This window comes from Harmonia axyridis, chromosome 3 (assembly GCF_914767665.1).
Source record: "Harmonia axyridis chromosome 3, icHarAxyr1.1, whole genome shotgun sequence".
NCBI classification, from domain to species: domain Eukaryota; kingdom Metazoa; phylum Arthropoda; class Insecta; order Coleoptera; family Coccinellidae; genus Harmonia; species Harmonia axyridis.
Window position 1 is genome coordinate 61,116,203 of NC_059503.1, and position 14,556 is coordinate 61,130,758.

At 35.8% G+C, this 14,556-nt stretch overlaps 1 protein-coding gene across 1 annotated transcript in view; it reads right to left on the reverse strand.

The window, feature by feature from the left end:
• The window catches only part of LOC123674595, a 42,837-nt gene extending 41,559 nt beyond the window's left edge, over window positions 1–1,278 (reverse strand). The window contains exon 1 of the mRNA XM_045609518.1: window positions 648–1,278. Coding sequence (XP_045465474.1) covers window positions 648–1,193 — 546 coding nt within the window. The 5' untranslated portion in view covers window positions 1,194–1,278. The remainder of the gene's footprint in view (window positions 1–647) is intronic.
• Between the last annotated feature and the right edge of the window lie 13,278 nt (window positions 1,279–14,556).

Genomic DNA, 14,556 nt, shown 5'->3' on the forward strand with positions numbered 1-14,556 from the left:
GACTTCAGAAAGGTGAGCAATTTTTCACCAGGACACCAAATTCACAAAATGTTATAATGGAAAGTTTCAAACTTCTTCAAAAAGTTACAAATACGTTACTCTCAGAAACATTGTCGACTACAATCAGCTTCCATTAGACTATCATATATCTCTTTGCTCAATTCATTTAGATTTTCAATTTTTGGATCTAAATTTCCCACTAGTTCCATTTCATCTGGATTATCTTCTGCCAGCATATCGATCATAGCATTATAAACCTTATGTGAGCAGTTCTCTGCGCATATTGGATTCTCTCCATTTGAAAGTCCTGTCAAAAAATGTAAGATTTTAACAAATGTTATTTTGATCCAATTCTTGTTCCATAAAAGTACATATATTTATTGTGATTAGTCTAATTTCCATTGAGGGTTGATATATATTTTCACCGACTAGGTGACTTTATGTTGTTAAAGGAGATCTCACACCATTATAGCTTTTAAAATGTATGCAGTTCAATCCATTCATCAAATATCGAATATTCGCACGAAGAATTTCATAGTGTTTTGATACTGAAAAGATATACTACTTTCTTTCAACGTTAAAAAAAAATTTTTGTCGTGTCATATTTCTTTTAAAATAAACAATATAAATTGTGATAGTGCTCACACCCTTATTGTGGCGATGGTTTCTTCTTGTTTCTTCACTATTTCCGCATTCTTTAAATCATTCAAATACTTCTCGATCTGAGCCTCTAGGAAGAAAACTCTCAAAGCTTTTCGACTCAGTATTCTCAGCCTATCAATCTTCTTCTTTTTTTCTGGAACTGGAACATCCACTACCTCTTCAAAATCTTTACTGTCACACTGAATTATTTTATCCTTCCTTATTATTGACCTTTTGAAATCCAGATAATCTTGATACTCTTGAGAACCTATGAAGTCGTTGACGAACATGAACAGTTCGTTGTGAAGCCTCTCGCAGGAGCAGTGCACCTGATTGATATCCGTGGAGGATTTTATCGCCAATAGATCAGAAATTTTACTGGAATTACTGCCTGGCAAACTCCTTCTCCTCATTCTGTCTGAGTGTTTACCATTTTTCGAAGGCTTTTGCTTCTCGTTCGAGGTATTGCTGAATTTTGATAGTGAACGAACGGTTTTTCGAATCTCTTCCGATTTTGGGGTGTTCTGGGGGGCTGCTGGTTGTTTTACCATTGTTTTTTTTTTTTTGTTGTGTTAGGTCTGAGGTGTAGGTGATGTAGAATTAATGTGAAGTAGTCAACTCAAAATCATTGACAGCTAATATATGTCAGACTTGGACAACTATCATTCTCAAGTCTTATTTGACAAAACTTGAGAAGCGATAGAGTTCTACAGAAAATGAAAAACTAAAATCCAGTTATGGAATTATTTTTCTCTAATTCTGTGGTTATTCCGTTCATTCTTCCACATCTTGTAGAACAAAATCGTGAATATATCTGAAACGCACAGTTTTCATGGTTATATTTTATTATTATATGTTGGTACTCCGAACTTTCCGCCACGGCTCTATCTGTCAATTCATCAATTTGCCTTAACGAAATCAGTTCTGCCAACCAACATTTTTCAATGCAAAAATCACTAAATTATATTTATGGAAATATTTCATTAATTTCAATGAAAATGCAATGAATTAGAGAAAATAATGTATAATACTCTTACAGAAGGCTCATTCTACCACTCGTTCATTCCAAAACTCGCCACTTCGTGGCTCGTTTTTGAATTTTGAACTCGTGGAAGAATATCAATGCCTTCTGCACTTGTATTATAAATAACTATTCTCTAATTCTGTGGTTATTCCGTTCATTCTTCCACATCTTGTAGAACAAAATCGTGCGAGAATATATCAGAAACGTACAGTTTTCATGGTTATATTTTATTATTCTATGTTGGCACTCCGAACTTTCCGCTACGGCTTTATCTGTCAATTCATCAAATTGCCTTAAAGAAATCAATTCTGCCAACCAACATTTTTCAATGCAAAAATCACTAAAATATATTTATGGAAATATTTCATTAATTTCAATGAAAATGCAATGAATTAGAGAAAATAATGTAAAATACTCGTACAGAAGGCTCATTCTATCACTCGTTCATTCCAAAATTCGCCACTTCGTGGCTCGTTTTTGAATTTTGAACTCGTGGAAGAATATCAATGCCTTCTGCACTTGTATTATAAATAACTATTCTCTAATTCTGTGGTTATTCCGTTCATTCTTCCACATCTTGTAGAACAAAATCGTGCGAGAATATATCAGAAACGTACAGTTTTCATGGTTATATTTTATTATTCTATGTTGGCACTCCGAACTTTCCGCTACGGCTTTATCTGTCAATTCATCAAATTGCCTTAAAGAAATCAATTCTGCCAACCAACATTTTTCAATGCAAAAATCACTAAAATATATTTATGGAAATATTTCATTAATTTCAATGAAAATGCAATGAATTAGAGAAAATAATGTATAATACTCGTACAGAAGGCTCATTCTACCACTCGTTCATTCCAAAACTCGCCACTTCGTGGCTCGTTTTTGAATTTTGAACTCGTGGAAGAATATCAATGCCTTCTGCACTTGTATTATAAATATCTATTCAAAGTCATCTAGAGGTATAAGTTCAATGTTCAACTATTTTGGTCATTTTTGAGCGCTTATTCCCGATCCGAGTGCTCATTTCATTTCGTAACAATGTCTGTAATTTTCAAAATGGTCTCAAACGATTAAGTTCGATTAAGATGCATAGAAAACCTTATATGTCTACTTATACGTGTAACCTGTAAAACTTTCAGACAGAACGAGAAATTTTTCAGATTTATAGCTACTTGATTTCGAGGAATCGCGTCTGTTTCATTTGACGCATACATCGTTTATATTTGACATTTCTCTCGGATCTCGTGACCTTTGAGTAAAGAACAATAATATTCTATATTCTATGCTTGTAACAATCTTCTTTACTCTATCATTATATTCATTTCATTAAAAATTCGGTAGGAATTGAATTATAATTTATTGTGAAAGTTTGTAAAGTCTAAAATCAAAATTTCATTTTCAAACGGCGCCAGGCAGATAGCGGGGATTCGAAACCTAAAAAAACTCTGGTGAAGCAACAGGTAGATATCTCAAAAAGTCTTGAACAAAATCGAGTCAGTACACACACCTGGATTCTATGCATCTTAACATAGACCTATAATAATATTATTCTATGTTTATGCTGTTTTATGTAACAATTTTGCATATCAGATTTTTGAAAAATGCCTGAAAAGTAGAATTGTTAAATTTTTTTTACCAGAATGATATAATAAAAGGGCAGCAGTTTGGTTTTCGCGCTGGGAGGTCGACGAGAGATGCTATGTGCTCAGTAGTTGAGGAAATTATAGAGGGTCTTGACAAAAATAAAAAATGTATAGCGGTTTTCCTGGACTCAGCAAAAGCATTCGATGCTGTCAGTTACGAGAGGCTGTTGCACATTCTGGAATGTTATGGTATACGTGGCGTAGTTTTGGATGTTTTTAGGAGTTATCTCTCGAATCGTAATCAGCGTGTAAAGGTTAATGATACACTAAGTCAACCTGGGATTGTAGAAATGAGTGTACCCCAAGGTACTGTTCTTGGACCTGTGTTGTTCCTGGTTTATATGAATTCTCTCTTATCCTTGGTAACTGATGCGAAGATTGTATCCTATGCGGATGATACAGTTGTGATATTTCGTGAAAACTCTTGGGCGGAGGCCAGAACGGCTGTTCAACTCGGTCTTTCAAGAGTTGCAAAATGGCTAAGTGAGAACCAACTTTCACTAAATGTTGAGAAGACGAATTATCTAGCCTTCAGCTTAACAGAAACAAATAGATCGGATTTTTCTAGTTTATAGGTCCCTGGTATGCAAGATGATATTAAGGAGACTAAGGAAGTCAAGTACTTGGGTATAATTGTTGATGAAAGTTTAAAATGGAGCAATCATGTTGATTATCTGTCGAAGAAGGTGAGGAAGCTCATCTACAAATTCTACCAGCTAAGAGAATTTGTTTCACGAAAATTGCTGATACTTGTTTACAAGTCCCTAGCTGAATCACTTTTTCGATATGGTATCTTTTTATGGGGCGAAATGTACAGGAATTCATTGCAAAAACTATTTGTTGCGCAAAACTGCATACTAAAGATTATACTCAAGAAACAAAAGAGATATCATACTAGTCTACTTTACACTGATGATATGTGCAATATCCGGTCTGATTTTCATAGTTTGTGTATTTATGCTGTCAGAAACAAGTTTTTCCGCAGTTGTGTACCTTCGAAATACCGAACACGTGGTGCTGTTGGTGGGTTCCTGTTGACGCAAAGATTCAAAAAGGGTATTTGCCATCGATTTTTTGTTCACACCTTACCCAAAGCACTTACTTTTATCAAGAGAGATTAGGCTTATCACTCAACTCAAGAGTTTTTCAGTTCAAGCTAGGAGGTTTATTTTTCAGAATTTCACCAATTTCATGAAAATTTTAGAATAGAAAAAAAATTAATAAAATTGAAAATGATGATGTTTGTTGCTCACATGGGATCCGTGGCGGTATTGTGTTTTTGGAGTTGCACAAGTGTATGAACGTTTTTTTACGATAAATAAATGATTTGTATTTGTATGATAAATAAATAAATAAATTATTATTATGGAGAAATCAATTTATTTCAGGAAACGATAAAATGTTTTCTCTAACGAGTATTTTCGGAAATGAAGATTATTCATTCAAGAACCCTGTACTGTTTATCTGTCCTCTCTAGAAAACTGTAACTTCGCTTCGAGTGTTCTGTAACACTGCATCTTAGTGCTAGGGAATTAATACAAGTTCGTGCAGTGAACGATAGGTGGCACGATATACACCACAATGCAAAATGCCCCAACTACTCATTTCTCGAATTTCAATAGGAAAGTAGAAGTAAATAAAATTGGTAAAATAAAACGATTTGAGTATTATCATTAATGAATTATAATTTGTATCACAAGAATTCATGTTTCAGTTTGAATAGTAATAAGCCTTAAACGATTATTTTCATTTTTGAGTTTTCACAAGCAAGTTTAGAGTGATTCTGATCGAATAAAATCAAATCGAATTTATTCCAACAGGAATTAGATACAATGCAAAATCCATACATATTAATCAAATAAAAGAACAAATGTTCTCTCAATTTTATTCATTTCATTTTTGGGCTTTTAGGCTATAGATATTGCTAACAAATCAACAAATTGATTGTTCGATAAACGTTCAACGTACAAGTACAAATATAATTGAAATGGGTTCTAATTTTGCCACATTAGTGCTGGGAAGTGGCATTTACATAATCCCAAATTTCTGTTAGTAAAGTTGAATTTTTGTACCCAATTTCATCCAAATCCCCTATAGTTTCAAAGATATGTTATGCACAATTGCACAACATAGGAAAGATTAACTGATAAAGGCTTGAAATATCTAAACTCTAAATCTGAAAATAAAGTCCTATTTGTGATGTTTTGGCAGTTATCAAACTCCCTAAAACACGTTACATCACTTGGCAGTTTCGCGAAGTCTCAAATTGCACATTGACAGACGTCTTCATTGCGATTACGCATACTTGCTCTAAACATATTTATTTTGCGACATTGCTTTGTTAACAGCAATTCGAAGATGCAGTGATAATAATTTGAGGATATTAATAAATAACCACAATGCCATCCCCATAGAAAGTGGTAAATTAGTAGTTAAAAAGTTTACCATCGAGCGACTTCGCAACGAAGTCTTTTTGAGAACTACACAATGTTAACATGAATTGGATGATATTTCAAATCCTTTTTGAGTGGGTCACTTTATGTTCCCAATGTGGCTGTTTATTCTGGTGAATGTAATAGTAATACTTTGCAGATTATTATTTTCAATTATCCATCTGTGGCACTGAAATATCCAGCCCTCAAAGAGTCCGACGAATATTTATTTATTCTCCTTCATCTGGATGTAATAAACAAAAACAAACGATTCAGAGCAATCCGAGAGGTCGTCGGTGAAACCAGAACGTGATCCTAATAGAAGCATTTTTGCAACAAAATACAGATTACGTATTCACTTGGTCCGTTTTCTGGCTGATCGAGCGATATTTCGAAAACTACAATAGCTATAGGCTTCCCGTTTTTTCAGTTTTATTTGTGCGTTGGTGTCTGCCATGTGGCTGGTGATATAGCTATATCACCAAAAAACCAATAAATTAAAATATATATAGTATTTTTTACAAGTGGTCAAATGAAGACCGGCTCTGTTTGTTAATTTTATTATTTTATGAGAGATAATTTCACTTTTTTGTGACGTTTGTTTTTTATATTAGATTGAATAATTATTTATTATATGGATGTTTCATTACTTCATTTCCCATTTCCAAATTGTATGTACAAATTTCTACAGGATTACTTTTGTGATATTCATAAAATAGTCCCTTTGGCACTATACAGTGTGTTTCCAAATTGTATGTATGACTTTGTACAAGATATTCTACACATTAAATAAATGATATTCTATATAGGAATCCTTGTCCGAATTTGAACAATACAAGGCATTTGACCTATATTAAATATCATTTATTCAATGGGTAGAATATCTTGTACAAAGTCATACATACAATTTGGAAACACACTGTATAGTGCCAAAGGGACTTTTTTATGAATATCACAAAAGTAATGTTTTGTGGGGATTACAGATTCCTGCGTTACGGTCATGGTGGCGCTGCCAACCAGGTTAACGCTTCCCCCAACAGAGGGCGCAACAATCTACTTAAGCCTCGAAGTAAGCATCTTAAACGGATATAACCGTCTAACTAGGAGTAGGCTGTTAAAGGCCTAGTTAGAAAACCATTTATTTTTTCCGCTAACTAGGAGTAGGCAGATTGAGACCTAGTTAGCGCATGTTCCGTTATAGTTATCCCGAGGTTAATCAGGAGTAGGTAGATTGAGGCCTGATTAAACCCCACCATCGACCAAGTCGTCACGCTGTCCCAAAAGATTTATTAAGTTCAAAATTTTATCTTATATGGAAGTCAGTATGTGTACTCTATGTGTAGTGAAAAAAAGAATAGAATTGAGAAGTCTAATAATGATATCCTAATGGAATCATAATCGAACTTCCTATTGAAATTGATATAATGTTCTCTATGTGTGGTGAAAAAGGGAATGGAATATAGAGATATGAAAGAGACCTCGCATGAAACGACCCAATGTGGTTATTAAAAAGACATTTATTGACTCAAAAACTTCCATAAAAGTGACAACAAATGGATGTTTTTTTGGGGATATTTTTTCATGTCTCAATTTGAACAACACAACGACTTGAAATGCGTACATGATGTCGCGGACATTTCGCTGCAAATGCGAGCGGGAGGCAATGTTTTTAATACATCGCATGCGAGCTTTTAGTTGCAAAGTTACTTCCATGGTACTTCACAGTTACCTCCCAGTGTTTGCTGGGCTGTCACCATGTGATTTGGAATTGAATTATCTACATTAAATATTCATATTATGAATGCGCAGATTTTTAAGGTTTTTATTTTATTCGAATAGATAGAGAGCTTTAAATTAACTGAAAGACAAATTAACTCATTATCATTTTTCTCTTTATTTCATTATTATTCTTATTATTTAAGTTTTTCCATTTTCAGACTCACACCCAGTTGCAGGAATATTTACTGAAATTTTAATTCAGGTAGCCAATTGATGATCCCTAATAAGGGCGAAACCGGTATATTGCTACTCTCCCTTGATGACATTCATTCTCCTTGGTTTACTTTCGATTGTGATTCCTATGAAATAGCGTGGAAATCTTCTGTTTGACAATGGTTGTGTTGATGGCATTTTTGTTGATACAGTAACCAGATAAAAATTTCATATCATATGATAATACACACTTGGAAATCGTACTTCTTTTTCTTTTTGTATTTTCATCATTCAATACCAGATATTAAGGCTACCTAAAAAGAAAATCCTACATAAATATCTAGATAACTTTAAAATTCATAGATGTTAAAAAAAGCACTTTCACGACTCCAACATTCGTTGATTTCGGCTAAACGCTTTAGTGAACAATTTACGTCTAGGACAATTTACGCCGAGGAAGTAGTTTTACTTTTTACAACTAGATACACAAGGAACTTTTAGTTAATATAATGAGCTTTAGTATATATTGATATATTTTGCTTTAGCTTTTCACGACCAGAATTTATTTCAACTTATAATTCTTCATTAGTGGGAATTCCAAAAATGAATGCCTGTGATACCGATGGATGAAATAATAGCCCTGGAAAATGCTCGTGAAATACACCATATTTTCAAATTCCTCTTTCAAATTTATTTTTGTCTTTTCATCTGTTATGACCTAATTGTGACATCAATTGAAGATACTCTGTTAAATCAATCAAGGAACGAAAATCGTACAATTACACGAAGTATATTAAAGAACAAAGAACCAATTAGAAGCAGATACTACCATTGCTGAAGAAATAAAAGATCAAGATAGTTGTTGTAGGATGCAATTAATAGTGAAATTTGGAAATACTAGGAAGCTGCAGAAAGTTGTGAACAAAAGTCGATAAGTCTGGAAGATAATCAACCGAGAAACAGAAAAAAAAATGAATTCTTATTGTAGAGGAGGAATATAGGAATATACAACAGCAGGAAAAAAAACGTAGAAAAATTTGAACCAAATATCAAGTCCACTAGAAATTACCCACTGAAAAACAGGTTGAATATTTATTTCAGTGTCCAGTTATCGAGGAGGATATAGGGCAGATAATGCAGGCTATGAAGAGTAAAGAATCCAAGGACTGGTATGGTATAGCGGCCCTTTACTGAAATGCACTGTACGACATATAGAGAAACTCTAAATGCGAAATTCTAAATGCTTGCATTGACCAGGGCATATTCCTAACGAATTAAAAATGCATAGTCACATAGATTTCGAAAGAGCGAAACGCAGAAAACTGCTTTGATTAGACACCAATATATTCTACCCGTAATTTTGAATTAGTGTTGAAAAACTGCCCGGTTGATTTTTTGGGAAATGGACCACAACTGAATGAAGCACAACATGACTGTAGAAGAAGAAAATCAACAATTACAGCCATGATCGAAGTACTTGAGACAATTTTTGAAGCATATAACAACGGAAAAGAGGTAGAAATGTCATGTATTGATCTGAGCAAAGCTTTCGACAATGTCTGCTATCAACTCCTTTTGGAAAAACTACAGCGTTATGGCGTCCGAAGAAAGTAAATGGAAAATTTCACGTCGTACCTGACAGGCAGGTATCAGGCAGTGAGATGGAATGCGGAGGTGTCAGGGATCCATCCTGGGTCCGATTTTATTCATTCTGTTCCTGAATTTCTATACAAGTCAAACCCGAAGACAAACTTACATGAGAAAACCAAAACCGCAAAAAGGGGAAGTGATAAAATGGTTTGCAAATAAATCTGTGGAAAAACCAGCAGGTTATGTTCAGCAATGAACTGAGTATGACTTCCTCGGCGATTGTATTTAGGATTGGAATTTCCATCGGATTTGAATTAGAAAAACTATACAACCAATCTCTCTATCAACATCAATATTTATGATACGGAGGATTAGACAAATTTTTCACTAAGAGGTTGCTAAAATGATCATTCATTCTTCCATGGACTGGCTGTCCATGGATCTGCACTTTGATCTTATGGTACAGAAGAAGCTTATGAAGGTTGTTTTTTCAGAGCTATAGAACTTCAAATTGCAATAAAACAACGATGGATTATTCGATTGACATGAATTTTATTTATCCGCAAGATGATCTTGTGGCATTACATTTTAAATATGATTTCTGGCATATGACCGCCACGGCTGGCTCGGATGTAGTCCAATCTGGTCGTCCAATTTTCGATGACTTTTTCCAACATTTGTGGCCGTATATCGGCAATAACACGGCGAATGTTGTCTCCCAAATGGTCAAGGGTTTGTGGCTTATCCGCATAGACCAATGACTTTACATAGCCTCGCAGAAAGTAGTCTAGCGATCACAAGATCTTGGACGCCAATTCACAGGTCCAAAACGTGAAATTAGGCGGTCACCAAACGTGTCTTTCAATTGATCGATTGTGGCACGAGCTGTGTGACATGTTGCGCCGTCTTGTTGGAACCACAGCTCCTGAACATCATGGTTGTTCAATTCAGGAATGAAAAAGTTAGTAATCATGGCTCTATACCGATCACCATTGACTGTAACGTTGTGGCCATCATCGTTTTTGAAGAAGTACGAACCAATGATTCCACCAGCCCATAAAGCACACCTAACAGTTAGTTTTTCTGGATGTAACGGTGTTTCGACATACACTTGAGGATTAGCTTCACTCCAAATGCGGCAGTTTTGTTAGTTCAACCAGAAGTGCGCTTCATCGCTAATGGATGTAGTGCGCGATACGTATTCCGCACAGAACCATTATTTTCGAAATAAAATTGCACTATTTGCGAGCGTTGTTCAGGCGTGAGTCTATTCATGATGAATTGCTAAACCAAACTGAGAATAAATCACTTAACAGCTGTTAAATCGGTCGCCATCTTGAACAGTAATGCCAACTTAAAGTTATATACCTCGAAAAAAACACCCGTTACTAGCCTTGAATTGTATAATAAGCTTTCAAATCATATGAGAGTGTGGTGTTTGCTGTTCAATAGTAGAGTAAAGGATATTCGATGTACTTTTACAGAAAATAATATGGGTATATAAACAAGATAAGCAAATTTTCAAATTAACATCGTACCCTATATTTAAGTGTGTATTCCCTTTTTTGAATATGTATACCTTTTTCTCTTAAGAAGAAATCGATTGAAGGAAATACAATTTTTGCTATCCATTTCCCAATCATTAGAACACATGTTAAAACGCAAAAAATGAATCTGCCTTGACGTCGATGGATTGAATGACACAAATTTACCCCTAGTTTATCATCTCGATGATCTACCGAAAAACCGAGTTTATCAATTTATCCAGAGCCCATTAAGCCCTGACGCCACATTTATATTGAAAACCCTACGTCATCCTCACCGCGAGGTATTAAACGGGCATTAAATGCGTGTAGGTAGAGTGCCATGGCCAAAACAAAAGAAGCGGTCGACGGGCAGTGCTGCCACCCACGGTGCAGGCCGGGTAACAAATGGAACTCGCCATGTTACCGCCACCGAGGCACCTAATACGTTCTGATATATTCCTCTATGGTCCGTTCGCGTAGCCGTAGACCGTTCTTCCGACTGGATCGATGTTTTGTTCGAACGATTGACAACCGCCATCGATTTCAATGACTAATATTGCGGCGTGGAGACGCTGACGGCGTACGGGATGGACGCGATAGCTGGTGCTGATCGGAAGCCATGAAGTCTGCACTCTGCATCATACCCGTGCACTTCATTTGATATGAACCTTGGTATTGAGACGTTTGAAATTTATTCTATGACCGTGATGACATTTCCTCATCTTATACTGTCATTGTTCTAGAAGACGCTCTCTGGTTTTTGAATGGTCACTGTATTATCTCGTGACGATGTCTGTATATTTCGTATTTTGAGCCGGGGACGCTCTTAAAAGGTAAGATTTGACTCAATCCATGGTGAAATTCAATGGGAAATTCTGCTCGATTTGGGTTGTTACAGCAAATTTGAATTCAGTATGTTCAGTTTTTTCAAGCTTTGAGTACAAGAGCCCAAGCAGTAAGCAGTGGTCTCTTAGGCATTCAGGTCTGTAATGCCCTGGCACCATCTGTATGTTCTCAGTTCTCTCAGAACATTTTTTGCACTTGGTTCTTTTTTCATCTTTTTCTATTGCCTAATTGCAGTTCTGTGGTTTTTCCAATACTATTCGTCTTCTCTTTATGTCCTTTTTTTCTTTGAACTGTTTGTTGAGCTGGTGATTCTATTTTCTTTGTATGTGGGACTGCAGTAGTCTTCTTTTTCTCTTCTTTTTTCTGGAATTCTGTTCTTTCGGTATTATTTTCTGATTTTGTACCTTTTTTATTGCTGAAAACTTTCCATTCGTTATATTCTTTGCAGCTGACTGGGTGTCCTTCTTCACTGCAAAGGGCTCTAGTTAAGTTGCACTATTTTTTCTACTTACTAAGTTGCAGTAGGTTTTCGCTGTTGTCTATCCTCGAGCTTTTTTCTACTCCCCCTACATAAAATGACGAAAATTCTACATCAGCTATATAAAAGCATGATCAATAACCAATACGGTAGTATCTGTACAGTACGGCGAATAACCGATAAAATAAGCCTTCAGTAGTTTCCACAAAAATTAATGACAAACAAATTGTGTCGCGATTTTCTCCAGTCTTTGGATTTGCCTGATTTTCAATAGAAATGAATGCGGTCGTAGAAAAAGTACACTGCACAAAAAAATTAAAGCACATCCTGAAAATCTCAATATTAATGACTTTATAACTTATTTTTTATGTTCTCTCGGAAAGGTTTCGAACAAAACAAGACACATTAAATGGAAGAAAAATTCAGGATTTCACCGAATCTTATAAGAAAGAAGAGAAATAAACAATTTTCAAAATACTGGAATGCTGATAAGTGATTTAATACTTGGTATTCCCACCCCTTACATTTATTACAGCTCGGCATACTCAAAATGAGTGATCTAAGTGATCTAAGTCATCAACAGTAGGTGGGTGATTTTCTGAACTTCTCAGCCTTCTATTGAGGTTGTCCCAAACCTGCTCAATCGGATTGAGATCTAGACTTCTTGCTGGCCATTCCATTCGAGAGACTTCAACCTCTTCAAGGTACTTCTGAACGATGCGCGCACGATGGGGTCTGGCATTAGCGTCCATAAAAATGAAAATTTCACCAATGTATGGGGCAAATGGCACTACATGCTCTTCAATAATGTCCCTTATATACCTATCAGCATTCATAGCTCCATTATCAACGACCACTAGGTCTGTGCGAGCAGTCAAAGATATTCCACCCCATACCATAATTGATCCTCCCCCGAAACCAGTAGTATTCAGGAAATTGAACTGTGCATATATTTCATGTGGACGTCTGTATACAAGGGAACGTCGATCACAATGGTATAGGCAGAATCTAGGACTCATCTGTGAAGAGAACTCTTTCCCAATCAGCCTCTTCCCAATGGATATGCTCTCTCGCAAAATCTAAACGCGCCCTTCGATGGGCTGGGGTAAGAGCTGGGCCTCTTGCCGCGACACGAGGCCTTAAATCATATTCTCTGAGGCGATTTCTTATTGTCTGAGTGCTAATTTGCACCCATGAGTTTGCTCAATCTGATTTTGAAGGAGGCGAGCTGTTGCAAGCCGTTGTCTCAATGAAGAAACTCTCAAGCAACGTTCTTGAATGGCAGTTGTTACCCGTGGTCTACCCCGTCCTGGTCTTCGGACATTCATACCTGTCTCCCTGAATCGCTGCAACATTGCGTTATGTAATATAGGTACTATTACCTCTATGGTAAGGGTAGGTATCCTTCGCACATAACTTTGCATAGACATCTGTATCATTTTGATGGTCCAATGTTTTTTCTTTATTTCACAACGCAGTTTAGCCCATAGAACTCTTCCACTTCAAATATCTTTTTATTTTGGGTTTTTACCGCAAATACTAGTAGGAGTGGTTCTTTGTTTGGGATTATATCATTCTGATGATATCAAAGCCTTGATTTCCTTGTGCTACCAGATCTTCTTGTATTGTAATGAAATTTTCATCTAGGGGTAGATATCTAACTGCAGCATTGATTTTCTTCTTCTCTTCTCTTTAAAGAAGGTATAACTCTTTATTCCTGCCTTTTGGATTATAGTTAGCTTCCTGGATCTTGTGAAATTTTTAGAGATGATCTGATGCCGTCTCGTATTGTAGTCGCTTTTGTTTATCGTATGTCTTTCACTGACCTCGCCAGTAGCCTGATGTCCTTTTCAAGGCAAGGTAGGTGGTTCTTTGTTTGGAATTATATCATCATATCATCACTAGGTCTTCTTGTATTGTAATGAAATTTTCATCTAGGGAAAGATATCTGATTGCAGCTTTGATTTTATTCTTCTTTTCTCTACGAAGAAAATATAATTCTTTTTTCTAGCCTTTTGAATTCTAGTTATCTCCTGGGTCTTGTGGAATTTTAAGAGTGGTCAGATGCCGTTTCTTATTGTAGACGTTCACGTTATCGTTTGTCTTTCACTGACCTTGCCTGATGTCGTTTTCAATGTAAATAGGGGGACTTCTCTCGGTAGTCAGGTTTTCTTGAGGGAAGTAATTTTTCATGTGTCCGAAAATCAGTCACTCTCTTTCCTCCATGTGGCGTTTTTGGGCTCTTCAGGTCTTCAGGTTTTTTTTTCAAGCTCTGTAGCTCCTTGGAGCTCATTACACATGCACATTCATGAAATTCCTGTGAATTTGTTGCTTTTTACTTAACCGATTTTGATGAAATTCGGTTAAGAAATTGGGGTTGAGCCATGAGTGGTTTGAAAAAAGTTTAGCGCTCTTTTTTTTTTTATTGAAAAATAAGGAA